The sequence below is a fragment of the Oreochromis aureus genome, linkage group 19 (genome assembly GCF_013358895.1).
Source record: "Oreochromis aureus strain Israel breed Guangdong linkage group 19, ZZ_aureus, whole genome shotgun sequence".
Lineage (NCBI taxonomy): Eukaryota > Metazoa > Chordata > Actinopteri > Cichliformes > Cichlidae > Oreochromis > Oreochromis aureus.
In genome coordinates, this window is record NC_052960.1 from 19,470,494 (window position 1) to 19,496,256 (window position 25,763).

General features: G+C 41.8%; 2 protein-coding genes across 2 annotated transcripts in view; both read left to right on the forward strand.

Moving 5' to 3' along the window:
• The first annotated feature begins 2,043 nt into the window (after window positions 1–2,043).
• On the forward strand, window positions 2,044–3,259 carry si:dkey-85n7.8 (COX8 domain-containing protein). The gene is made up of 2 exons (XM_039603713.1): window positions 2,044–2,252; window positions 2,994–3,259. Exons 1-2 carry the CDS (start codon window positions 2,136–2,138, stop codon window positions 3,102–3,104), a joined length of 228 nt encoding a protein of 75 aa, XP_039459647.1. The 5' UTR covers window positions 2,044–2,135; the 3' UTR covers window positions 3,105–3,259.
• Window positions 3,260–4,172: 913 nt separating this feature from the next.
• Window positions 4,173–25,763, forward strand: part of LOC116334828 (protein unc-79 homolog) — a 32,134-nt gene continuing 10,543 nt past the window's right edge. The window contains exons 1-31 of the mRNA XM_039602900.1: window positions 4,173–4,272; window positions 5,632–5,752; window positions 8,991–9,304; window positions 10,023–10,193; window positions 10,368–10,463; window positions 10,551–10,606; window positions 11,446–11,575; window positions 11,688–11,752; window positions 13,057–13,145; window positions 13,543–13,583; window positions 13,795–13,823; window positions 14,889–15,118; window positions 15,342–15,513; window positions 15,610–15,840; window positions 15,924–16,114; window positions 16,307–16,430; window positions 17,202–17,342; window positions 18,577–18,792; window positions 19,091–19,318; window positions 19,537–19,678; window positions 20,039–20,118; window positions 20,241–20,389; window positions 20,519–20,676; window positions 21,554–21,735; window positions 21,978–22,179; window positions 22,285–22,470; window positions 23,061–23,129; window positions 24,391–24,728; window positions 24,834–25,016; window positions 25,159–25,321; window positions 25,516–25,665. Coding sequence (XP_039458834.1) covers window positions 4,251–4,272; window positions 5,632–5,752; window positions 8,991–9,304; window positions 10,023–10,193; window positions 10,368–10,463; window positions 10,551–10,606; window positions 11,446–11,575; window positions 11,688–11,752; window positions 13,057–13,145; window positions 13,543–13,583; window positions 13,795–13,823; window positions 14,889–15,118; window positions 15,342–15,513; window positions 15,610–15,840; window positions 15,924–16,114; window positions 16,307–16,430; window positions 17,202–17,342; window positions 18,577–18,792; window positions 19,091–19,318; window positions 19,537–19,678; window positions 20,039–20,118; window positions 20,241–20,389; window positions 20,519–20,676; window positions 21,554–21,735; window positions 21,978–22,179; window positions 22,285–22,470; window positions 23,061–23,129; window positions 24,391–24,728; window positions 24,834–25,016; window positions 25,159–25,321; window positions 25,516–25,665 — 4,669 coding nt within the window. The 5' untranslated portion in view covers window positions 4,173–4,250. The remainder of the gene's footprint in view (window positions 4,273–5,631; window positions 5,753–8,990; window positions 9,305–10,022; window positions 10,194–10,367; window positions 10,464–10,550; window positions 10,607–11,445; window positions 11,576–11,687; window positions 11,753–13,056; window positions 13,146–13,542; window positions 13,584–13,794; window positions 13,824–14,888; window positions 15,119–15,341; window positions 15,514–15,609; window positions 15,841–15,923; window positions 16,115–16,306; window positions 16,431–17,201; window positions 17,343–18,576; window positions 18,793–19,090; window positions 19,319–19,536; window positions 19,679–20,038; window positions 20,119–20,240; window positions 20,390–20,518; window positions 20,677–21,553; window positions 21,736–21,977; window positions 22,180–22,284; window positions 22,471–23,060; window positions 23,130–24,390; window positions 24,729–24,833; window positions 25,017–25,158; window positions 25,322–25,515; window positions 25,666–25,763) is intronic.

The window sequence follows — 25,763 nt, forward strand, 5'->3', positions numbered from 1 at the left end:
TGTGCAATATACCGTTTGCGAGCGCCCTCTAGCGTTTAATTGGTGGCAGTAGTCAGAAATGGGCTACGTACGTGTCACAATCATATGGTCAAGACAGTACTTCTCAGCTTCCCTTTACGTTTTATATAACTGATGACATTGTCAGTAATTCTGCAGGAGAATCGGGAGCTGTGACGTACAGCGGTATGCAATTTTGAGTATAATATTATAGAAAATGATCCAGACAATGCAACCCACTGCATGTTTTGTCTATTAACCTTTCCCTCTTTCATTTAGAGGCAGACCTATGAGATGACGTTACTATGATGCAGGCTGCACCACCAATTTTCGCCTTGATTATTATGTTAAAGCTAACGGCTGCAATGCATCTATGCAATACATACACGTATTGATCCCATAACACTGTTCGATTTGGAATATTTGTCTTATTCAGTGTTGACTATTATGTGAACAGGTATGCTAGTAGTAAAGACTTCAGGGATAAAGTTGGTTCTTATTTCCCAGCTAGATCTAGTTCTTACTGCATCCTGTTGAGGGCGACAGAATACATGTAATGTGAATGCCAAAACCTTTTTGTATGTACACTATAGGTTTAAAATAATCATAAACAATGGACACTGTTTTATTATTTACATCGACCTGTCGTGTTGATATAAACCTACAATTACCCTGCAATTACCCTGATTAAGAAATTCAAAAGGAAAAGCCCTAAATGACAAAGTTAAGCAATACATGTCTTTGGTTTTATTCAGGCAGTCTGTCCTCCAGTCTATTAAATAGAAGGACAGAACAGAATGGAACAGAACAGAAATACAAGAGATTTACTCAGACATCTAGATCGCCCTGTCTTTGTGTTGATTTGTGAAGAGTATCTTTTAAAGATTTTTGTTAAGCGGTTCTGGTTGTGATACCATAATATTTTTTTGAAATGACAAAATTTCTATCTATATATGGAATTAATATACAAGTTGTGTAGTGATAGTAATACAGTTATTGATAGCTAAATATTCTCTACAAAGCTTCTGGTTAATCCACTGTTAAATCAAGAATTGACTTACAAAATTATTTTCCTCACAGTGATCAGGCCACATCATATCTTTAAGACCTCATAGTATCATATTATCCCAACAGATCACTCTCAGACTACAAGTTTACTTGTGGTTCTTTGAGTTTTTAAAAGGAGAATGGGAGGCAGAGCCTTCAACTGTGCTGCCCCTCTCCTGTGGAACCAGCTCCCAGTTTGGATTCAGGAGACAGACACTGTCTCTACTTTTAAGACTAGACTCAACACTTTGCTTTTTGATAAAGGATATAGTTGGGGCTGGGTCAACAAACCCTAAACATTCGCTTAGTTATCCTGCTATAGGCTCAGGCTACTACTGGACTTTATGTTTTCTCTTTCCCCTCACCCTCAATTGGCTTCTGCAGATGGCTTCCCCTCCATGAGTCTGGCTCTGCTGGTGATTTCTTCCTGTTAACAGGGAGGTTTCCCTTCCCACGGTTCCAAAGTACATGCTCATTGGGGGTGGCTTGATTGTTGAGGTTTTCTCCAGTACTGTAGGAACGTTATAGAACACCTTCAGCTGATTATTGTGGTGAGCTGGTACTATATATATAAACTTGAATTAAATTGAATGTTGTTGTTGTATTATCAATATTAATCAATATTCATTACATGGATTATCAAAAATCCATCAAATGCATATTACTACTTCAGCACTCTGTGTCCTGTGTACTTTCTAGAGAGAAAAAATGTTATATATTGCCAACAATTGATTGCTGTGTTCTTAATTTTGGACTTTGTGTGCTTAACTAGCGACTGTTCAGCATTAAAAAAAGACACCTTGTGTGCTCATTCAGGCTTAAAATCAATGTTTTGTAACCAATATTTCCCCCTTTCAGTTCATTTTAATCTTCAGGCACACAACCAAGGCTGAATTTGCTGTGATGAGAACTCATTCTGTATGTTTACACGAGTGTCTTTGGCCCATGGAAGTAACTCCTCCCAGGAAGAGTGATGGGAATTAGATAAAAGTACAGGCTATCTGTCAGTATCTCACAGGATGTGAGGATAAGTTTCCAGAGACACATTTTTCTTCTGTGAACGAGATTTACTGTGAGCTGTCTCAAGAAGGATGTCCGTGCTTTTTAGGAGATCCACACTAACCAGGTTGCTGCTGCTGAAGAACATTAAGCAAAATCAGAGGTCAACCATCTACAGCAAGCCACCCAAGGAAAAGATTGGGCCAGTGGTAGGACTGACTAACTTTTATTGTACTTGTAATTGCACTTAAACAGGCAGACATCCCTGAATATCTACACTGTATAATGTCCTGCAACAAAACCAAGGACTGTAGTAATATTTTTCCTAAACTGAATGGATGCTAAACCACAAGTAATGCAATTTTAGGGACTATGGTGGCATAAAAATGCAAACAATATAAAAAAGTCGGTCGTGCGAAGTCACTGTCTGTGATGGTTCAAATGCCCTTAATGCGAAGAATTCAAGCGAACTGCATTCCCCAGTCTGCAGAGTGGAAGAGATGTTTTATTCATTTGTTATTTATAAGTCAGTGCAACGCTCTGGCCTCTGTAAAGGGATCCTATGATGGAACTGCAGCATAGCAGGAAGTGTTTATGCCACTATAAATCTGTTAATCTGTCCTAAGGGACATCCATAGGGGCTTTTACAAAGCTCATCCCAGGTTAGGAATACCATGGTGGAGAGGTACAGAGGGAATATCATGGCAGGAAAATATAAGTGGGTGGTGGAGGTGAAGTTATATCATGCAGTGAGTCACTAAGAGCGGGGCCCTCTGTTGTGTTCATTGGGTGCTTAGTCTTCTCTGTTCAACTTAACATATCAAAGAAGATATGTGAGAGCTCCAACACTAACACTGCATTGTGTATTATAACCTTTCATGCAGCTGATTACATTTGCAGTGTCTGTGAATAAAACACTCATGGTTATATTTTATTGGACTTTCTTACAGCAGTCTACCTTTGCCTTATGCGTGTTTGCTGTGACTCTCCTGGCCCCGGCTGGCTGGATCATGCATCATATCCCAGAATATCGAAGACAAGGCCAGAATACCTCAACATGACTGATTTCTACAGGAACTCTGCAGACAGGCACCCGAACAATGTCACTGTGTGAACCTCTCTCCACTGTGTAAAATGTCGTGAAAAAAAGTAAAACCTTTGTTAAATCTGAAGTCTGACTGAGCTATTTTCCTATATAAACAGTTACATATGATAACTATTGTGTATTTTATTTCTGAGATTATTGACTGTTTTGAGGGTGATATTAAAAAAAAAGACAAAATTTTTGCTTTAAAACACTTTGAGGATATCATTTCCATCAGTCAGGAATACAGACATACAAATTTCTTGGCAGAAACCATGATGGGAAGGGTCTGTCAGGACCTCAGACCCTGCGGTCTGTTTATCGTTCAGTCCTGCATCTACTAGCGGAAGTGCCGCTTAAATGAGAAATGCTGCATTTAGACACAGGCTTAAATATTCATATACATGCACATTTATAGCTCGAAAGTGTTATTGGATAACAATGTACTCTTTAAAGCGCCCAGCTGATAGTGGAGATTAGTATTAATATTACTAAATATCAGTATAAAAATATTAGGACACGCTGCCAATCCACGGTGGCCAATCAGCTGTATTTCTATAAAATTGGAACAAAACCACGATGTTTTCTCAAGGACATTATGTTTAAGAAGGTGTGACAACCATCTGTTGCATGTTTAGCATTTCATGCATTACAAATACACACATGTAAAGCATCACGGAGGCAAATAAGCGGAGGTGCTTAGTATTTCCCTCCTATAATCAGCTCAAACAGCGCTGATAGGGTTGTCGGAATTCTTGAATGACAATTTGTCAAAGCCGGATCAGTCCATTTGGAAAGGTATGGTGTGTCACATATATGTCACCACCCATCTCTGCAACGAGAGAGCAAAATCCCCACCACCACCTCAAAAAAATATATAAAAACGATTTACAAAACAAGCCCTCCCTTTATTTCCGTTCAAAGATCGCGAAAGCGACCGAAGCACAGCTAAAACACCACAGCGTATAAATCCGTCGTGCAAAGTGGTACAATCAAGACGAGATTGGGCTGCAAGGGGGCATAGTCACTTTTTCACGACTGAGGGAAACACAACGCCGGGAAGGGAAAAACCTATCAAAACATCTGACAGTCTGGGTTTTATGTTTCCCCAAGTGTCTGCGAAATGTCTACGAAGGCAGAGCAGTGTAAGTACGGCTGTGTGTATCTGTGCGTGCGTGTTTCTGTTTTGTCTTGTGAGGGGGCTGGAAACTGATTTTTTTTTTTTTTTTTTTGGTTTAACCAAGAAAGCGAACAAGGGGAGCTGTCCTTGGTGATGAAACCGCGGTTGCCAAGGCAGGTTGCAACACGTCCTCTCACTGCAGAGGATGGCTGGAGGTCTCAGTGCACACACAGAGCCACTGAATCACCCTCTGTTTCTCTGCATGTTGATGGAACAATTCCATGTCCGGATCGCTCTGTGATCCGTGTTATTTATTTTTATTTTATTTTATTTTGATTGACGTGGCTGGCTGAGGCGCGTGGGAAAAGCGAAGTGTAATGCTGGTCTCAAGGTCGACCTGACAGGCTACTGAACAATATGGTGGCTTTATATTGATCAATCGTGGGGTCTGATCACACTATATTGACGTCTGTTGTTCATTCCACTTCGCTGCTTGTGAACAGGTGGACACCAGCCGCTGTCTTCTGATTCTTTACCGCTAAACAATAGCTAAAAGACGGGGTCAAACTCAGTGTTAGGGGTTCCCAGCCCCATCAGCTGGTTAAAAGTTGGGTGTTGCTCCTGTTGTTTGGTAGCCAGTAAGTGAGGGAATGAACAGAAAACGCTGAATCTGCTGTTGTGACTAACAGCTCGAAATATTATTAAAAGCTTGAAAAATATTAAAAAATTAGTCCTTTTTTTCTGAGGCGGTTTAATTTTATGATGAACAGGAAAGATGCTGTGCTTCAGTATTTATCGCAGCACATGCTTTGACCAGACAATCCTCCAAGCCTGCAGCTGTTATTTTTATTTTGGGGTTTGTCATTTACAGGTCAGGAAGGAAGCTAAACATTCCTGCCTAAAGTCACAGAAAATGGGTCAGCGATCACCCACTTCAACATATTTGAACTCCTAACAACAAACAGCACAGTCATATCTGAACCTACAGAGATTATTTCAATATAGAGCAGCTAGCTGGGCTCATTACAGAAATGTTCCTCTGTGTTGCTTCTTAAGCCCCCTTTCATGTTCGCTATAACCACATTTTCCCAGCTTGTCTTGGGACTTGAACTGGCAACCTTTCGTGTGTGAGCTTGTTTCTGTAAGCAGTAGGTTACTGCCTCCTCTAGGGCTTCCTGTGACTTGCTGCTATACCAAAAAAGGTCGCCCGGTGAAGGCCAGAGAACCATGGGAAAACACACTCTTTGTTTAACTTAATAGCTGAAGGATTCATGTTAAATACTACCTAACAACTTGTTCAGTTACATGATATATGTCTTTGCTGTCGTGCATCATATCTCATTAGTGTTGATTTGCTTGTTGCTCTGCTCTTTATTTTGTCCAGTTGCCTCTAAGATACGGTACTTGCAAGAGTATCACAACCGTGTGCAACACAATATTTACCCAGTGCCCTCCGGAACAGACATTGCAAACACACTGAAATACTTTTCCCAAACCCTGCTCAGGTAAGTACCCTGCTCTGGAGCCACCAGGTGAAGTAAAGATTGTAGAATGTTTGATATTAGCTTCCTTCACAATCAGATGAGATTAATTACAGCAGGTCGCTCTGACACACTCAAAGGCATGACAGTGACACAATTCAATGTCTCATATTAATTTATAATGTCAGCAAGAAGTTAAGGAAGTGGCCATCATGGCAGATGTTGCCTCGCCTCTTCTGCTCTGAAAGATACAGACTGTAGCAGATTTCCTGTGTAATTATGGTGTCGTCTTTTTAAGGCAGCCGCGGAGATAGATGGCTCAGTGATGTTTATTGATTCAGTGGTCGGTTGCTAGATGAACGCTTTCCTGGGGCGGTTTGTTGTGTCCTTCCCAGAGGGCCTGGAGTTCAGCTCCTCCGGCTATGCAGTTGCAGGGTCAGCCTGCTCTCTTGGGTGCTGTGAAGGGAACAGCATGTTATTTCCTCTTCCAGCATAGGTCAAGTAGGCAGCCATTTTGAACACGTCTAATTTAATAGAGCACTATTTCCTCTTTTTTTTCTCTCTGTCCAGTTGGGGCTTCATTTTTCCAGACATGCTCTGCAGAGATAGGATATTTCTTGTGGTTGCAGTATTACTACCCGCCAGCTTCAGTGAGAACAGAGGCACTGTCTTTTCTTATTAGCTAATTTATTAAAGAATGGTGGGATTACTGGAGGCTGAACTTGTGTGCCTCACTTCTATCATTATTATCAGCTTAGGGTGCAATCTATTTGAGATTGGCAGCTGGCCTCAATTCTACACAACTCCTCAGCCATCCATAAGGATTATTCCTCTGCCGTGGTGCTCACAGAGTATCCTGGATACTCCATACTTTGCTGAAGGGCTGTCCTGAACCAGTCACTGGGGTGTTTCAAATGTAGCCTCTCAGGACACAGATTGAGCGTGACAGGGGTGGCAACTCTGGGAGTGGGCATTAACTCGAGTGACGATTGTGCCTCTGCGGGGCAGTATCATGCGAGCGAGAAAAGAGTCACTCAGTATGATGCCACTGTTAACGGTTCTTTGATATTTTCCCGAAGCACAGTCTCTTAGCCTCAGATATGCAGAACAAAATCACTCTGCCCACCATTAGAGGAGTCTGGATTCCTCAGCGGGGACTCCAGGATTATCCATACACCTGTGCCTTCTGAAGCCCGGGGCGAAGAAATAGAAGAAAAAAATCAAAAGGGAGAGAGAGTGGGAAAGTGGGAGTAGCGAGCCTTGAGAAGTGGAGCAGGCATGTGTCATCTTCGCAGAAAAGAAATAGCCAAAGGAGGAGGTTGTTGATTCATGCACCAATTTTAGGTCAGCTAGAGGGTTACGTTATCTCTTTACCAGCAAGTTTTATATCTTAAAGATGAGGCACAGCTTCGTCAGACTGAGCTCTCTGTATCAGTGAACATCACTGACGTTGCAACAGACTGTTTAGCCATCATTTCAGATGCAGCACAGTTGTCTCACTTCACACACCTGTTAACATGTTAATGCAGGAAACATGTGCTTTGAGTAACTGATACACACATATAGTCCATGATTTTGCAACGACAGCGCAGGGTTTGACAGTAAATGTATGTCATGTGTCCGTATCAGTGCATTTCTACATGTGTTTTATGTGTCGTTTGTAATTTTCTCGTGTCGTTTTGTGTGTATGCGTGTGTCTTTGCGTGTATATGTTCAGAGTGCGTGTGTGTGTGTGAGCGCGTCCGATGTTTATGTCTATGTTCATTGTTCAAATTAATGATGTTTTCTATATGAAATATGGGCAGTGAAAAAGTCATACTCTGAGATACAGTCTTGTCGTTGTCTTTAAGTCCTGTTTGAGTTTATGCTGTATAATAACGCAGCTTTGATTACATAGTTTAATGAATCTACGCTGACTTAAATCCTACAGAGTATAACTTTGAGGGGATCAGTCACATGATGGTACGTTATACTGTTCTTATGCCATGTTAAAAATCTGACAAAAAAAGAAATCCCCTTTCTCACTTGCCATGTAACTCCAAATGCTGCAACTCTACTTTGTGAGTGACCTTTAAAAAAAAGAAGCCAAAAAAAAAAAAAGCAATACATCAACATTTATAATCTGGGCTCTCATGGTAAATCCCAATCATTTGCCTGATAGAACAGCTTAGCTCTTTAATAATGTGCAGTAAAAAAAAGAAAAGAAAAAAAGAAAAAAAAAGAGCAATGCTCTCTGGCCCTCCCCCTCCTCCCTCCTCCACCCTAGACGCTCCACACTCAACCCGACTAGTTTTTGCTTTTGTTTTTTTGTTTTTCTCCTCTTTTAAAATTGAATATGTCCACCACCTTTCCCCAGGGGACAGCAAACACAATTGTCCATCCTGCATTAGCTCACAAACATAATGCTACCAGTCATCTCCCCCGATACAACCTATTCCTTTGTCATTATAGTTTCTCCTCTACTGTAGATTAGTTGTTACATTTATTTTAGAAACCTGAATCCATATGCCTGTTGGATCTCATTATTTCTCCTGATGATACTGGTACAGTATCATAACGTATGCATACAGACATTATTTCTCTGGTGCAATAAACATGTGCTGTGACCTAAGAGCACTTGATCTAACCTCACACACATGTTTATTACTGGCTGAAGCATGTTTCAAAAGTGTCACCTCTGTATTTTCCCGAACCAATTTGGTGTCACTCCCATCCTTGACAGCCCCACTAAAGACAAGGAAATTTCATTTGGAAAATATACTCTTATGGCTCATTGGCCTTTTTTTTTTTTTTGCATGGTAGCCACTGACCTTGCTGATTGGAAGATGGCAGCCATCGAGGGACAGCCGTTTGAGCTGTCCCTTTTTGGAGAAGTATGGGGTTGCCACTGAAAACATGCCATTTTTTATATTTTTGCTCCTTGTCACCAGATACGCATGAGATGCAGTGATCATTGCAGTTTGTGCTCATGTTTTTTTTGTTTGTTTTCCAAGTGCAAAGACAGACAAAACGAGATAAATTCAATTAAAGTCACACGGAACAGACAGCGCAGGGAAAAATTGCCCGTGCCTGCAGTTATACAGTTAAATAGTGAGACACTGCATCCTATGTGGGGTTTATCTGGGTTTGTTTTTTTCTATTTACGCTGTCTCTGTAGTGCCATTTCAATGTAATGTGCTGTTTTTTTGTGTCTTTGTTGTCTCTTTTTTTCCCTTGTTCCCCTCTCCTACCTTCCCTCCCCTCCCCTCCCGCCCCGGAGCAGCATTCTGTCCCGCACAGGCAGGAAGGAGAACCAGGAAGCTTCCAATTTGGCCGTGCCCATGACCATGTGTCTTTTTCCTGTGCCATTCCCACTCACCCCATCTCTAAGACCACAAGTCAGTTCCATCAACCCTACAGTTACTCGCTCCCTCCTTTACAGCGTTCTGCGCGATGCCCCGTCAGACCGCGGGGGGCAGGGGCAGCAGAGTCGGGACGCTCAGCTCTCAGAGTACCCCTCTCTGGACTATCAGGGCCTCTATGTGACCCTCGTGACCCTGCTTGACCTCGTGCCCCTGCTGCAGCACGGTCAGCATGGTGAGTCAAGGCCCAGTGCACCACTGTTTGTCATCATCATCCCCGAACCGTCTGGCCTGCATGAAGCCACTGCTGCTTTTTTGGCCTCTTTTGTAACGGGAGGAGAGAAGTCCTGCTGAGGATCTTGAGGGATGCATGGGGTGATTGGGAGCACGCTGGATCCTGTCAACTTAATCGTTCATAAGCCATTGGATACACCAGACATAGGCCTTCTCTTCTGTGTATCATACTTGACTGCATGTTTGTTATGCAAAGTGGGAGAAATGTTTTTACTTATGTTGTCATGTGCAAATATATAAGGGGAAACACACATAGGCGAATGTAATGTTGTTTTAACACATCACAAACACATTAGAGAATGAGTTACATCCACACAGTTTTTCACAGGCAAGGCTGCATCACAGTCAGTGCTCTTACTTTTCATGAATATTTGACCATTGTTAAAAAACAAACGAACCCTCAAATGCATAAAAACTCATCTGCTTGACTAGATTTCTCTACTTTTCCTGAGGGTAAACTTTACTTCAGTGGCTTTTAAAGAAGCTCACATTTCCAAGTATTCTTTTTTTTTTCAGTTCTACTAATAAATAACTGAAATTTCATGAAACTTTGACATCTGTGGCTGCATACAGTATGCTAATACTGTATGTACAGCTGATTGAAGGAGTGTCTGTGTATCTCTCTTTGTCTTTTTTTTGCATTTTCCCTTTCTTCTCAGATCTGGGACAATCCATTTTTTATACGACAACTTGCCTCCTGCCTTTTCTGAGCGATGATATTCTCAGCACTTTGCCCTATACTATGATCTCCACTTTAGCCACATTTCCCCCTTTCCTCCACAAAGACATCATTGAATACCTGAGCACCTCTTTCCTTCCCATGGCTATATGTGAGTATGACCTATCACAAGACAGTCATAATGAAACTGCTAAATGATACATCCAGAAAGACAAGTAAAGGTTTAAGGCTTGCACATTCACTTGTATCTCAACTATTGTGCTGCAATAAACAGAAGAAGTGATCCTTCTCATTATTGTTCTTTCCCTTCTTTGCCTGTGTATAGTGGGGTCCAGTAGGAAGGAGGGGGGAGTCCCAGCCTATGTCAATTTATCTGCCTCATCTATGCTCATGATTGCAATGCAGTACACATCAAATCCAGGTAAACAATCATATTCAAAGTATTAAGATATCCAAAGGCAACTGTAATAACTGCCTTTTAGTTAATCTGATCTCTGCTTCTTTCTAGTTTATCACTGTCAGCTGCTGGAGTGTCTAATGAAGTACAAACAGGAAGTGTGGAAGGTATTTCCCATTTTAGATACACAATGCAGATTTAAGGGTTTTTTATTTTTATCTGCAGAAATATGAAATGTACTGTGCCTAGCAAAAAAGAAAACTATCTGTCCTTACTTTTTCATTGGCACTAAATATGAAGCTAACAAGCAGGCCATTCAGCTACATTAGCAAGAAGACTAGAGGCTGGAGAAAACAGTACCCACTAGTACTGAATAGTACTGAAAGAATACAATTATGATTTGCTTATCGTGAGAAAAGCTAGCACAGATTTATCCTTGAACCACATCCTGTTTTTTTTACATTCCAGTCCAGCTTTTTTAATTGCTTCTAGTCTTTTCTCTTTGCTAAGCTAATAGCACGTAGCTTCATATTTAACACACAGCTTGTATTGCTGTCGGATTAATATTAATACAAAAATCCCCAGTTTCAAAATACATGAAAAGCTAAAAGATGTGTTTTATTGTGGAAAGTAAAAACCAGAGTGATTTAATGGTCATGAAAATTTAGTAACCTGATGATGATTCATGACATCATGACAGGCTGCGTTCCTTTACATAAGCTGCCTTTATAGGTTAAAAGTATCTTTGTTGGTATCAGCAATACTGACCCTTTATTTACTTGGTATCTCATTGATATCATAATTTGCAGCACCACACACCCCTGCTTGCTCCTAAATACGTTGCCTACTGGTTACTTTAAATTTCACTAGTCTTTACTATTTTACTTTCTTTGCATTTGATTTTTCATGTAATGTCCATGGATGCAAAACTACTTTCTATTCCATATTCAAATGTACCTAAATATACCTCACTTTTATATAAATATGATTTTTATCTTGTATGCAGGATCTGCTTTATGTCATATCCTATGGCCCATCCCAAGTTAAACCTCCAGCTGTGCAGATGCTGTTTCATTATTGGCCAAACCTAAAGCCGCCAGGAGCCATCAGTGAATACAGAGGACTGCAGTACACAGGTCAGATTCGCTTTATGCCACATCTACTGCTTTACCAGGCTTTAGACTAATTAAAGGTGTCACCTGTCAATTGTTTTTCTTATTTTTCTCTCTCTTCCATTTTGTGGTTCAGCCTGGAATCCCATCCACTGTCAACATATTGAATGCCACAATGCCATCAATAAACCTGCTGTTAAGGTGACTGCAATCTTAAAAAGCATTAAAGCTTAAATATTTTATGCTTCTGGGATGCATAAATAGATATAGCTTAGAGTCTTCCCTTGAGAAATTAATGGGGTAAGCATAGGGGAAGGTCTTATATGGCCTTGCTTAGATTGCCATGTCCGATTCTAAGCTACTTTATATCAGCGACTGGTGCTGCTCTGCTTTGTCAGCCTTTACTCAGCTGTGCACAAACGGACAGAGTAGGAACAGGCGCGTAGAAAGGGGGTGGATTTCAATTACCAGAAGCAAAGAAGGGGGTATGGTGGGGGAGGGGGGCTTTAATTGAAAGCAGTGACCCCATGCAGCCCTTGAGGATAGGGTGGCATCGAGTAAGCGCAGTGAATTACAGTGCACCATCTGAACATTGAGGCCACGAGCACTGGCGTTTAGCACAAGGCCAGGCACAGGTTGCAAGAGAGAGGAGCAGCATATGCACGCAGCCATCCACACAGAGGCGTGGGGACACAGGTAAAGGCGTCACATGATTTGTTGGGTGAGAGCAGCCTAGATATGTGACAGGGACGCGTGGAAAATGTGAGCTTCTTAAATTAACGTCATATGTTATAAAATCGTTGTGCTTATAATTGACAAAATGCACCCACTGGCCACTTCATTAGGTATACCTGTTAACAGCCAATCACATGGCAGCATCAATATTTATCTAGGCACCTACTGAAGTTCAAATTGAGCATCAGAATGGGGAAGAGAAGTGATTTGAGTGACTTTAGTGTGGTTGTTGGTGTCAGACAGGCTGGTCTGAGTAACTGAAAAAAGAGAAAATGTGTGAAAATGCTTTGTTGATGTTGGAGGTCGGAGAAGTGCAACTACAGTCAGTGAAGATGGGCTACAGTAGCAAAAGACCACACTGGATGTTCTTCCTGTCAGCTAAGAACAGGAAACTGAGATCACAATTCACCAAAATTGGATAACAGAAGATACCAGGTTTGAGGAGCCTTGATTTTGCTGCTACATTCAGACGCTAGGATTAGAATACTTAGGTTAGAAGACTTATTTCAACAGCTCAGGCTGCAGGTGGTGGCACGCTTTGGGCCCCTTAGTAACAACTGAGCATCATTTGAATGCCAAGGTGTACCTAAAAGTGGTCAGTGTGTGTAAATTATACCAGTCATGTCTTATTATTTAGCTATTTGGAACCTTAGAAAACCTCATTACTTTTACTGCATTTCATCTTGGTTGCAAATAAAACATTGAATATAATGTGTTAAGTTTTCAAATATCACCTCCGTTATCTCACACTAACTTAATTACTTTTGCAGATGTGTATAGATCCTACTCTTTCTGTGGCCTTGGGAGACAAGCCCCCTCCTCTTTACATATGTGAAGAGTGCAGCCAGAGGATAGCAGGGTACGCATCTGTTTCACCTCCTTCCTTCATCCCTCAATCCTCCCCCTCCTTCAGTGGAATGCTATTGCAAACAAACATCACCTACCGCCTCCCTCATTATTCCTCTTTGTAACCCAGGGGAAACACATTGGCATGGTTACATAATTCCCTTGTGTCAATAATGAGATCATCATCATCACAAAAAAGCACATCCACTCGTCTCTCTTTTCTTTTTTTTAGCGCAGAGACTATTATAATTTCATGGCTTTGCAGGGTTTTCTTTGTTATTGAGAAGATATTTTTGTGTTGCAGCTTTGTAAGGAAGCTGATACTGATGTGTATACACCTGCTAGAATGACTATATTTATATCGTACACCTAAGTCATGCATTGTTAAATAATTTCTTTGACCTTTCCAGAGATCACGCTGAATGGCTTGTTGATGTCCTCCTGCCCCAAGGTGAGCATTTACAGTCAAAAAGGTGCTGAGTAAAGATAAGATACGTATGCACTCTATAATAAATAATTTATTAGCCACTATGCGTTGTGTTCCAAGCTGCCATATAGTCTATATTGAGGTTCTAATTTCCATGAAAATATAACCAATTTTCAAGACATACTTATGTTGTTTGCAAACAGTTGTATTTCAGTTATGTTTATTTTTCTTGCAGCAGAGATATCTGCCATTTGTCAAAAGAAGGTAAGACATTTACACTGCAGCATAAAGACATTAACGGCGCTGTGTACTCTCATTCATTGCCATTACTTATTAACCTGACTTCCTCACAATAATAAAAGTCTCCACATCAAACAATACACTGGTAAAACATAGAGGACTTGCCTGACCTGTGAAAACATGAACTTAGATTCACTTTATTTGTGATCCATAGTTAGCTAATTTGTTTGTGAATCTGAAATGTGTTCTCTATTGAGGAGTCCATTCACTGAAGCAGCTCAGTAAAGACCTTTCAAAATAAGCTGCTGGGGACTGATCTTTGTTTGCTGTTGCTGAGTGCTTCCTGCTTGTTTCCTGGGAGACACTGGGAAAACTGAGTGCGTGATGATGATTTCAGGTATTCCCGTCAGGTCAGCAGCTGCCTCTCTTTGTCCTCTGAAACAGCTGGCCTCCACCATGGTTTGCCCAGCAGTTTATAATTCACCACCTCCCTTTTTGAGCAGCCTTTGTTCCAATCATTCTCCAACTGAGATTTGTGCTAGCTCTTTCAGTGTTAGCTTAGACATATTACTCATAAGTGAGGCATTACTTGTCATTTTAAAATAGCTACTTATGAGTACATAATGATATCTAAGAGCCGTGATGTAAAAACAACAGTATGAGTATTATCAGAGTAGCATTTTTTAGTTGTTCAAAGCAACATGGATGAATAAGAGCACTCACCATCTGAGGCCAGATATGTTAATTTGATAGGGAGCAATTCATGCCTCTAATGGCACAAGATTAGAGACTGATCAGATTAGGGTGGCTCTCTAGTGCCATGCTTTTTATTTTTAGAAACCTGAGACACTGCGGGGACACATAAAGACTTGTTCTATTGCTTTAGATGTGGACAGATCCATGTATCTTCGGAGAGGGTGATATTCATTATCAGAGTTGCCTTTGAGGCCTGAGAGATGTTTATTTTTAGACGATTGTCATCAGGCGTTATTGGAAGTGTTTTTTCTATATTTCTATCATACAAGAATAGAAACAAACTGATTTCTCCTTACTCTGCTCGCCCCCTTGTTTCTTGGCTTCAAACTGTAGAACTGTAGCTCTCATGTTAGAAGGGCTGTGGTCACCTGCTTTTCAGCCGGCTGCTGCGGGCGCCATGGCAACCGGCCTGTCCGCTACTGCAAGCGTTGCCATGTCAACCACCACAGCAGCGAGGTGGGGGCTGCGGCGGAGACCCATCTGTACCAGACCTCGCCCCCTCCCATCAACACCCGTGAGTGCGGAGCGGAGGAGCTAGTGTGCACCGTGGAAGCCGTTATCAGGTATATGCAGGGTGTTACAGAGCATATGGTTGTGACTCTGTGAAGCACACTTCAAGACAAATATAAAGACAACAATGCTGCATCAGTTCAGATTAAAAAAATAACAAAAACAAACGATAAAAAAGTGAGATTTTCTCCTCTGCTCTTTCTCCTTTGCTCTATCTCACACATGACCTTCTCTCTGCGCCCTCTCAAATCCCTCTCATTTTCTGTATACCTCCAGCCTCCTAAAAGAGGCAGAAATTCACGCAGAGCAGCGTGAGTTTGAGCTGAATCGGCGTCGTCAGATGGGCCTGTCTGCCTCCCACCACTCTCTGGACAACATCGAGTTTGATAACAAGGAGGACGACCAGCACGACCAGCGCCTTCTAAGTCAGTTTGGCATCTGGTTCCTGGTGCGTAATCACAGGCTGTTGCTGTATCTGTCAGTTATGTTATTACTGTTATTACTTCTCTTTTCAATTTCCAAGTTTCTTTGTTCACATCTGCAGGTAAGTCTGTGCACACCCAACGAGAACACGCCCACAGAGAGTCTGGCTCGGCTGGTCAGCATGGTCTTCCAGTGGTTTCACTCCACCGCCTACATGATGGACGACGAAGTCGGAAGCCTGGTGGAGAAGTTGAAGCCCCAGTTTGTCACAAAGTGGCTAAAGACAGTGTGTGAAGTGCGCTTTGATGTCATGGTCATGTGCCTGCTGCCCAAACCTGTAGAATTTGCAAGGGTAAGATATTACAGCGTCATCATAAGATCATAGGATTTTAATACTTTACATGATCTCAACTAGTCTATGCACATTTTTCTCAGGTGGGCGGTTACTGGGATAAGTCATGTAGCACAGTGACACAGCTGAAAGAGGGTCTGAACCGCATCCTGTGTCTAATACCTTACAACGTCATCAGTCAGCCACTGTGGGAGTGCTTTATGCCTGAGTGGCTGGAGGCCATCCGTACTGAGGTGCCCGACAACCAGCTCAAAGAGTTCCGGGAAGTCCTCAGGTAAATCCATCTCCCTTAAATGTTCATGGCATATATTGCATACAGTGGGCAGAGATGATTGCACTAAAATTGCAGCACAATAATAAAAAACACACTTAAAATATTACAAGTTAGCATCACTGATTGTGTAACACTATCAAAGGATCGCTATGTAGATGGATTTATATGGTACTGCTGTTATTCTATTCACAGCAAGATGTTTGATATTGAGCTGTGCCCACTTCCCTTCTCTATGGAGGAAATGTTTGGCTTCATCAGCTGCAGATTCTCTGGCTACCCCGCGTCTGTGCAAGAGCAGGCTCTGCTGTGGCTTCATGTAAGCATGCACGCACAAACACACGCAAGCACACAGAAGCACGCCGTCCTGTGTCAAGTTCTCATCCCGCCGTTCTATCCACAGTGCGTGTGAATTGCACAGGTTGTCGTAGAGTGCGAGAGTCTGGGCAGGGGCCCTGCTGAATATGGATCTGGGTCACAGAATGAGACGGATGGAGATAGGAGGGATTTTGCCTTTCATCCCATATGCACTCACAGCTTGCTGCCCTGTATACATGGATCAATTTCAAGTTTTCTGTCACAACTGTGATCAAGAGATTGCATTAATTTAGCTGCAGTAAATAGGTCACGTTCACAGCAAATACAGAAGTTGGGCTTCAGTTTAATGTTTCCTCGGCATGTGGTGTGATAAAGTCACACAGGCAGCAGTCTAATTTTCTGCCAGATACGGAGGTTTTATATTACTAGCCAAAGTTTTTAAGATATTAACTGACACCGCCCATTATTCCCAAATACACTAGAGTTATAAACCTGCATGTATTCAAAGTAACTGTAATGCAGAAATGTACAAGTGTATGATTTTAAGGATGACAAAAGGTAATAACACCAAAGAAGTAATATTAACCTTGTGATGCCTTGTAACACTAAGCCTATGTTTTGGAGAAAAGGAAAAAATGCTGTGTGTTAGTTGAATGGCTGTTTGTAGGGTTCAGGTTACGGTCATCACCGACTGATTGGTTTATGATTTAGACCAAACAAGTAGTGAGAATAAATACATGATCCACATTTTGTGTGTCTCGTTGGAGCTCAGGTGCTGTCGGAGCTGGACATCGTGGTGCCTCTTCAGCTGCTGATTGGGATGTTCTCCGATGGAGTGAACTCTTTGAAGGAACTGGCCAATCAGAGGAAGGCACGCGTGTCAGATCTGACTGGCAACACTGGAGCTCGCAGGGTGAGGAGGACCGCAATGCTAAAAATACTCCTAAGAATAAGACAAAAGACTTCAATCCCCATTTTCAGCCTTGTGTTGCCATTCATTTCAGTGGCTGTTGACAACAATACAGATCAGAACACATCACCTCACTGTGCTCAGATCATCAGCCGAGTAGCTATTATTAGGGCTTTGTCTGTCAATGTGTTTTCGGATTAGGGGTGTACACGTTTCTGTTCATCTTGGTTCTATTTTCCACTGCTCATTTTGGGATAGACTGTATGTTACCATGGCAACCATCAATATCTAAATATAGCTCTCTTCAAGGGATTAATTGAATTTGGCTGTAATATAAATTTATGTTCAAAGACACCCACACATCCGCACAGATTGCTCCAGATTAAGTCGACATGCACAGCTGATGCTGTGGTATTATTTCACTTGTAACTTTAGGAGATGTAAACACGCTTTGTGAGATTTGCTGTCATACCTTGCTTTTTGTCAGGATGTTTTTTTCAATTTCACAACATAAGCACTTTCAACTTTATAAGATTTGCGATTTGAAGGCAGGGGCTCAGCGACAGCTTGCTGTAGCGCTTGTTAAACAGAGAGCAGGTCAGGCTGCTGAAGGCAGCGTGTGCATGGAGCATGCCTGATTCACAAGAAGATATATCATTTGTACTGTTAAAGAGAATACACGAGGAGTCAGTTTACAAGGTTTCAGGATGCCATTGTGTATGAGATTGAGTGAACAGTCTGGCAGATTTTATATACTGTGCGAGCTTGATTAGTGAATGGCTACCAGTTGTGCAGATGAGGCATTAAAGTAGGAGAGTTGGAGCACCACACTCTGGCAGAAACACATAAACACACACGGAGACTGACAACATTAGGAGTGACGAAGATGGACATAAACACGGAGACAGCAGGAATGAGGAGAAGGCTTCGAGCACGGCGTAATTGTTGTATAAAAGCCGCAAATGCTCAGTTTAGAATATTTTGACAGCTTTTTTTCAAATATTTGCAAGCATTGCCTTTCTATTACTTATAATAGATCTTTTATTTACACTTTTGTTTGTGGACCACATAATAAAATGTAACATAACATAATGAAAAAGGTATGTGATGCATATTGATATACACAAGTCTAACTGACATTTACAGCCTCGCAGCCTCGCTGTCTCATTTTAACGTGACCCTAAGTGCTGAAGAGAAACACATATTTCAGTTTAATGACTATTCTCCTTTCTCACAGGTGAGTGTGGTGTCAGATCCAGGACGTCGAGGCCAGCACAACACTCTCAGCCCTTTTCCCAGCCCCTTCCGGAGCCCGTTCCGCAGCCCTCTTCGCTGCAGCCCTTTTAAAAACCTGGGTCACGCCACTGGTCACTGCGCCCTGGACCTGGACTGTGATGACGATGACATGAACCTTGGCTGTTTCATTCTGATGTTTGACCTCATTTTAAAACAGGTGACCACCTTCCTGATGAAAAACTATAAAGCATGTTTTTAATTGTGATTAAAGGTCTGTCACTGATGCTCCTCTTTTGTGTGTCCTCATGTTATAAACCTTCTTATTGTACAACCATTTTCACATTATACAGTCTAGTTTAAGCGAGTCACTCTTCTCAGTCATTCATGTAGAGAAAAATGACACATACACACTATACAATGATAATAATACCCACTGGTGGGATCTTGAGATTTGTGTGTCGTGCTCTAATTTTTGTTCCTCTATTTTTATGGTCGTCTCCCCCCCGCTGTCCCAGATGGAGCTCCAGGATGACGGTGTGATGCTGGGTCTAGACAGCAGCCTGGGGAAGGATATCGTGGGCATCATCAACAATGTCTTCCAGGCCCCGTGGGGTGGCTCACACACCTGCCAGAAGGATGAGAAGGCCCTAGAGTGCAGCCTGTGCCAATCCAGCATCCTGTGCTACCAGCTGGGCTGTGAGCTCCTGGAGAGGCTGACCCCCCGGGAAGAGATACGCCTGGTGGTGAGACACACAGCATGCATTTTTATGCATCAACTTTGAATTAACCTTGTGCATTAGGCAGGCAGGGCTTTGGAATGAGTGCATGTAGCTCCACGTGTCCCAAACCACAGCGGCAAAAACAACACTGTGTGTCAAGTTGTGCTACCTTTGTTTTGGAGTACACACACAACATAAAGCATGCCTTTCACTCAGCTCCAACAAGTCTCATTCCTCCACAGGAACCCACAGATTGTTTGGAGGAAACCTTGCTTACCCCTCCACCAGATTTCTCCATCGGGGTGGAGAATGAAAGCGAGGAAGGAGACAACCCGAGTGGCACGCACGCTGACAATCCCAGCAGCCAATCTCCTGATCACGCAGGTGTGTATCGATCAGTTCTCCTTAAAACTTGATGCTTAAATTAAAAATACCTGCCAGATGAATACCAATCAACCTTTAAGGGATAACTGAACATTTTGGAGTTGATGTATATCTAAGCTAGTTGACGTTTGTGACTTTTGACTACTACTACAGTTTAGTAGTTTAATAGTTTGATACCACTCTTGCGTAAATCTGAGAAACAGTGATGTACATGAAGCCATAGAAAATTTCAGAAACCCAGTGAGATATTGTGAGTATGCAGAAAGGCTCGGTAGATTTGTTTTTGATGGACAGAGCATCTTTTTTTGCCACAGTACAGAGAAAATACAAAGTTCAATGGTTTGTTCTCTTTCTTTCCAGCAATGAAGAATAACTCTGATAAGAAGTTCTCCTACCAGCAGCTCCCTGTGTCTTTGAAGCTCATATACACCATTCTGCAGGTGCTTGGTCTGAATAACTGCATATCAAATCAAAGACTAGAGGCATTCAAAAATGTTTCTTTCGATTTATTTGAGTGCATATGTGTTACACCGCGAGTCACACACGTCTTCTGTATTTTCAGGAAATGTCAAAGTTTGAGGAGCCTGATATTTTGTTCAACATGCTGAACTGCCTGAAGATCCTGTGTCTTCACGGAGAGTGTTTATACCTCGCCTGTAAGGATCACCCGCAGTTTCTGGCTTACATCCAGGAGAAGATGCTCATCCCTTGGTGTGTCCAGATAACACTCCTTATAAAAGATGCAGAAAAATCACTGAACTCATGGATGCATTTGTTTACAGCTTTTGATTGTGCTAACTCCTTGAGTGTCATTTGTGCTTGTGTCTCTTCTGTTTTCAGCCTGTGGTCGATGCTGAAATCGGAGTTTTGCCAGCTGGCTTCGTTGGCCGTGCCGCAGCTTCTCCACGCCCTGTCTTTGTCACACGGGGCAGACATCTTTTGGAACCTCATCAACACAAACTTCAACAGCAAAGACTGGAAAATACGATTTGAAGCCGGTGAGTCATAAAGTAACAGCGTTAAATTTCAGACTCCGTGTCTTCCTAGGATGGTCGCAGACAGTTTGCGGCTTCATGTGCAGATATGATCAGCAAAAATGTATATCTTTGGCTTAATGGTTTGTCTTTGTGGTTGCGATTGTAAATGAAGAGGATCGCCAGGAAGAGGAGAGGAGGATCTGCTTATATAATAGGCTTCCCAAACCACTGCCTGCCCACATCTCCCCTATGTGTTGCCATGGTTACCTTGGTACAGGCAGCAAAGAGGAATTGTGGGATTAATGAGGGTTTTTTTCACATTGTGATTGGCGGAGAGGAGCTATGTGCTCTGTCCAAGTAGTGAGCTGATGCATCACAATGTCAGCTTGTAATGCTGTTGATCTGTGTCATGACCAATGAGCACTTCTAATGTTATTATATCCATTTAGTAGGGTAGAAATATTGGTATAAATCTACACATGCATGTAATATATTCCTAAATGAAGTCAACTAGTGTTCTGACTCACTGCACGGTCCCACATTCGCCCACACCGACACCTAGCACTCAACACCACATTGGCTAAGAGCTTATGGGTATAAGAGTGCAGCGTCTATTTTTAGATTTTAATCTGAGGAATGATAAGTAAATCACTTTATTTATTGAAAGCATCGCCTTTGGTTTGGTTTTACCATCACATTGTGCGAAGACAAATATTTAGAACTAGGTAGTAGCGAAGTAAAACATTAACTCATCTCAGTCATCTTCCTCTGTGACCTCAGGGCTGATTCTGTTTATTGAATCACGGTAATTATATGAGGACATCTGGCAGCTCACTTGCTCCGTCTTTGTCTGCAGCAGTAATTCATTTCTTTCTCTATTCTCACGAAATCCTCTCAGTCGAGAAGGTAGCAGTGCTGTGTCGTTTCCTGGACATTGGTGCAGTGACAAAAAACCACTTACTAAAGTATGCCTTGGCTCACGCTTTCTGCTGCTTCCTGGCCTCTGTGGAGGATGTCAACCCCGCTGTGGCCACCAGGGCCAGGCTGCTACTGGACACAATCAAGAGGCCATCCCTTCAGGTACTTTGCTCTTGTTTTTAGCAACAAAATTTCTGTTTATTTTTCGCGTGAAGGATAAATAAATTAAGCATTCTCGCTAAGACAGGGTGTGTTGGTGTGCATTTAATTATAGTTTTGGTATTTTCCCAGTTATTGTTTCTTTATTGTAGTTTTGTCTCTTCAATGTGTTGAAAACTGTAAATTTTATTTATGGATTTTCTATGTAAAAGGATTGAAAATTTGTACTTGTTGTGTATTTTTAGGGCTTATGCCTGTGTCTGGATTTCCAATTTGACACTGTGGTGAGAGATCGTCCCATTATTCTCAGTAAACTCCTACTCCTGCACTTTCTGAAGAAAGATATCCCCGCGCTTAGCTGGGAGTTTTTCGTCAACCGTTTTGAAACATTATCTCTGGAGGCTCAGCTGCACCTGGACTGCAACAAAGAGTTTCCCTTCCCTACTAGTATGTATCTGCCATGTCCCCATTCAGATGTTTTACACCTGTAAGAGAAGATTTAAAACTTAACAGTGCTTCAAGTAAGCTTTGCAATCCTTGTTTCTTTGACAGCTATTACAGCTGTACGAACCAATGTAGCTAACCTCAGTGATACAGCAATGTGGAAGATACGACGGGCCCGTTTCGCGAGGAATCAGCAGAAGAGCGTGCGCTCCCTCCGTGACAGTGTAAAAGGAGGCACGGACGCCCAGTCTAAAAGAGCCTTTTCACTCCCTGAGTCACTGAGCAACCGACTACGTGAGTAGAAGACATCAACTGTCAGGCTGTCAGTCTCATTTCTAACCTGTGTCAAAGAGTCTGTTGTTAAAAAGTGTTTGCAAATAGCATTTGAGACTTTTTTTAAGTGTGTTGGCTCACATGCTATGACATAGAAGGCTATAAAAAACAACTTTCTATTTGGAAAATGACCTGCTATTATAGATTCTGTCACAAAGTGATGATCATTGCCTTTTAAAAAAAAAGAATCCTTTTCTATTTGCAAATACTGTTTGACCAAGGTCCTGTTCCATTTTCCTAATGTTTCTCTCCTCACTTATATGTTCCCGACGCTCATTTCACTTAAATGTTTTATCTGTGGCTCTCCGCAGAAGGCTGTCTGAGTTTCTGAGATGTGACACTCGTGCTGCCTTCAAACACAATCGGTTTATCTGGTTGATCCAAATGCCCTCAATCTTGATAACATTTGGATTTCATGCCCTTTAAATCAAAAGTATACGCGTCTCTTTGTGTGCGCATATGTGTTGGATGATGATGAAGCTCAGACATGTGTCCTGTGCTACCTCCCATGTACGCTCTCCTAAATCTTGCTCTTCATATGTGGTTTTTAGCTCTAAGGCTTACGAGGCAAGAGCTCTCTGCCCCGACACTGGGAGATATGATAGAGAAAGTCCTGCCAGGTAAATAACATTCCAAGTCTTCATCATATTGGAGAAAAAGTACAGTAAGACTATCATGAAAACTATGTACAAATATGAAATATTTAGTATTATACAGTATTATTAAAAAGTCTCAACACAACCCTCATTTCCTTGTATTTTGCTTCCAAGGAGCTGGACGGTCAATAATTTTTTAAAGTGCTCTTGAGCAATAGTTCTCCAGGCTTTCTGAAGGTCTTTCAAACGTTTGCTTTGAAAGATCTTTTACTCATTTTCAGTCCAGTCCTTGTACATAAACATTTTTAGGTGAATGTTTTTTTTTATATACAGTATTTTAAGCCACTTATCAATGATCTATGAATCATTCAAGCATAAAAAAGACACAACGAACTAGTGTTGTGTCTACACATAACCAACAACTTAGCAAAGAACCAATTTTACATTCTATCTTTAGGCACTTTGTTACCTGTAGTCTGGTGCAAAAACACCTTAACCATTCCCATTTCTTTAGTTTCATTGCTGAAAAAGATCTTAGAGTTTGACAACTGATCCCCAAAAAGCTGTAAGTTGAAAACTTGGTAAATCTTAACATTATGTGTAGGGTTCTCTTAAAAGAATCCGAGGAAACTAATAGAGGACAAAAGAAGACGTGTCAGGCCTAAAATATTAATTAAATATCTCCAACAGATAAACAGTGAAATCTGTCTTAAATTCATGCCCTTAAAAAATAGAAAGAATCGACCCTTTGAATGTCCTTCAAGAAGCCCGGAGAACTATTTGTGAAGACTACTTAAAACTTCCATAAGAGAGTTTAGACTGTGGTGGAGAATAAAGGTGGTCATTTCAAGCTTGTTAGAGTTTGACAAACTTTTGTTCTTATATACTTTATTTCCATGTATATGACTTCACATATTTCAATAAGTCACTGCACCTATTTTCTTTGCAAAGTATAAAGAAATGAGCGGTGGCTGAAGAGTTTTGCACTTTATTGTACATAAAAAATAATGTTTGGTCTATAGTGGCAGTCATTGTTCTTTCATCTTGCCTTCTGGGCTAAAGCAGTCCTGACACGGAACGAAAAACTAGACAGTCTGTTGTGCGTTTACCCCATTTACATATTCCATGAACACATTGTAGTGATGTATGTATACAGCATGATAATGGCTCCAACTCTCTTGGCAGAGAAATGGACAGGATGAGCTGACACCCCTCCACCTCTGTGTTGTTATCCTCCCTGCTACCGCACCCCTACCCTCTCCCCATCTTATCTCCCTGTCTGCAGCACGTTTTCTCCCGCACTTTAACCCTGACGCTTCAGCCCCTCTTGCAGGCCAGACCCCTTCTCCCGAGGACGACACCATCATCAGAGACCTGCTCCCTGAGAACGCTGGCGTCGATCACCAGACGGTTCACCAGCTGATCATGGTCCTCATGAAATTTATGGCCAAAGACCAAAGCAGTGCTGAGGCAGATATTGGGAGTGCCAAGGCTTTCAACACAGTGAAGCGTCATCTGTATGTGCTGCTGGGGTATGATCAACAGGAAGGCTGTTTCATGATTGCACCTCAGAAGATGCGCACCTCCACCTGCTTCAATGCCTTCATCGCTGGCATTGCACAAGTAACTGAAATATAATCAAATGCTTGCACCTGCATATTAGGCTTATTGGAAGACAGTGCACCTGAACATCACAACTGCTAGTGAATTTAACTTATTTGCTCACAGGTACTGGACTACAATATCGGTTTGGGAAAGCAGCTGCTCCCTCTTGTGGTCCAGGTGTTGAAGTACTGCACGTGTCCCCAGCTGAGGCACTATTTTCAGCAGCCTCCTCGTTGCTCCCTGTGGGCCCTCAAACCACACATTCGGCAGATGTGGCTCAAAGCACTTCTTGTTATCCTTTACAAGGTACTTAATATTTTTTATTGCATGTATAACTGTACATTGAGTCTCCCACCTAACCTCTAAGATATTTCTTTTCATGTTTTCGTGACATATTTTCTTCAATCTTTTGTACAAAATGAGCTTACATAGTTTTTATGCACCGTAGTACCCTTACAGAGATATGGATGGCAGTAAAGTGGTCCTCCATTTGATCCACATCACCATCAACACACTGAATGCACAGTATCACAGCTGTCGCCCCCATGCTACAGCAGGACCACTCTACAGTGACAACTCCAACATAAGCCGCTATAGCGAGAAAGAAAAAGGTGGGAAAAGTAACAAATGTTGTCTGTCTCAGCAGTAGACTTCTGTGATGATTAGAATATGATAATATGATATATGTCATAGATCGTTATGCTAGAATAGGAAAACACATTGTTCAGTCAGGCAGATTATGACTTTTTAATGCTACATTAATGCAGCGTTCAAGTACATTTCACATATTTGTTCTCCACATTAGAAGAGGACAGTGTATTTGATGAGTCAGACGTCCATGACACGCCGACTGGTGCAGCTAACAAGGAGTCACAGACCTTCTTTGCTCGCCTGAAGAGAATTGGTGGCAGCAAGTCTGTGAAATACCAGCCGGTAGAGCTGAATGCCAAGAGAAGTAAGAGGCAGAGGCTTTCAATGTGAAGTGCGCTCATAATAAGCAAATTGATTCAGTCTTTGTCATACAGTAATATGACTTTGTCTCATTTTCTTTCC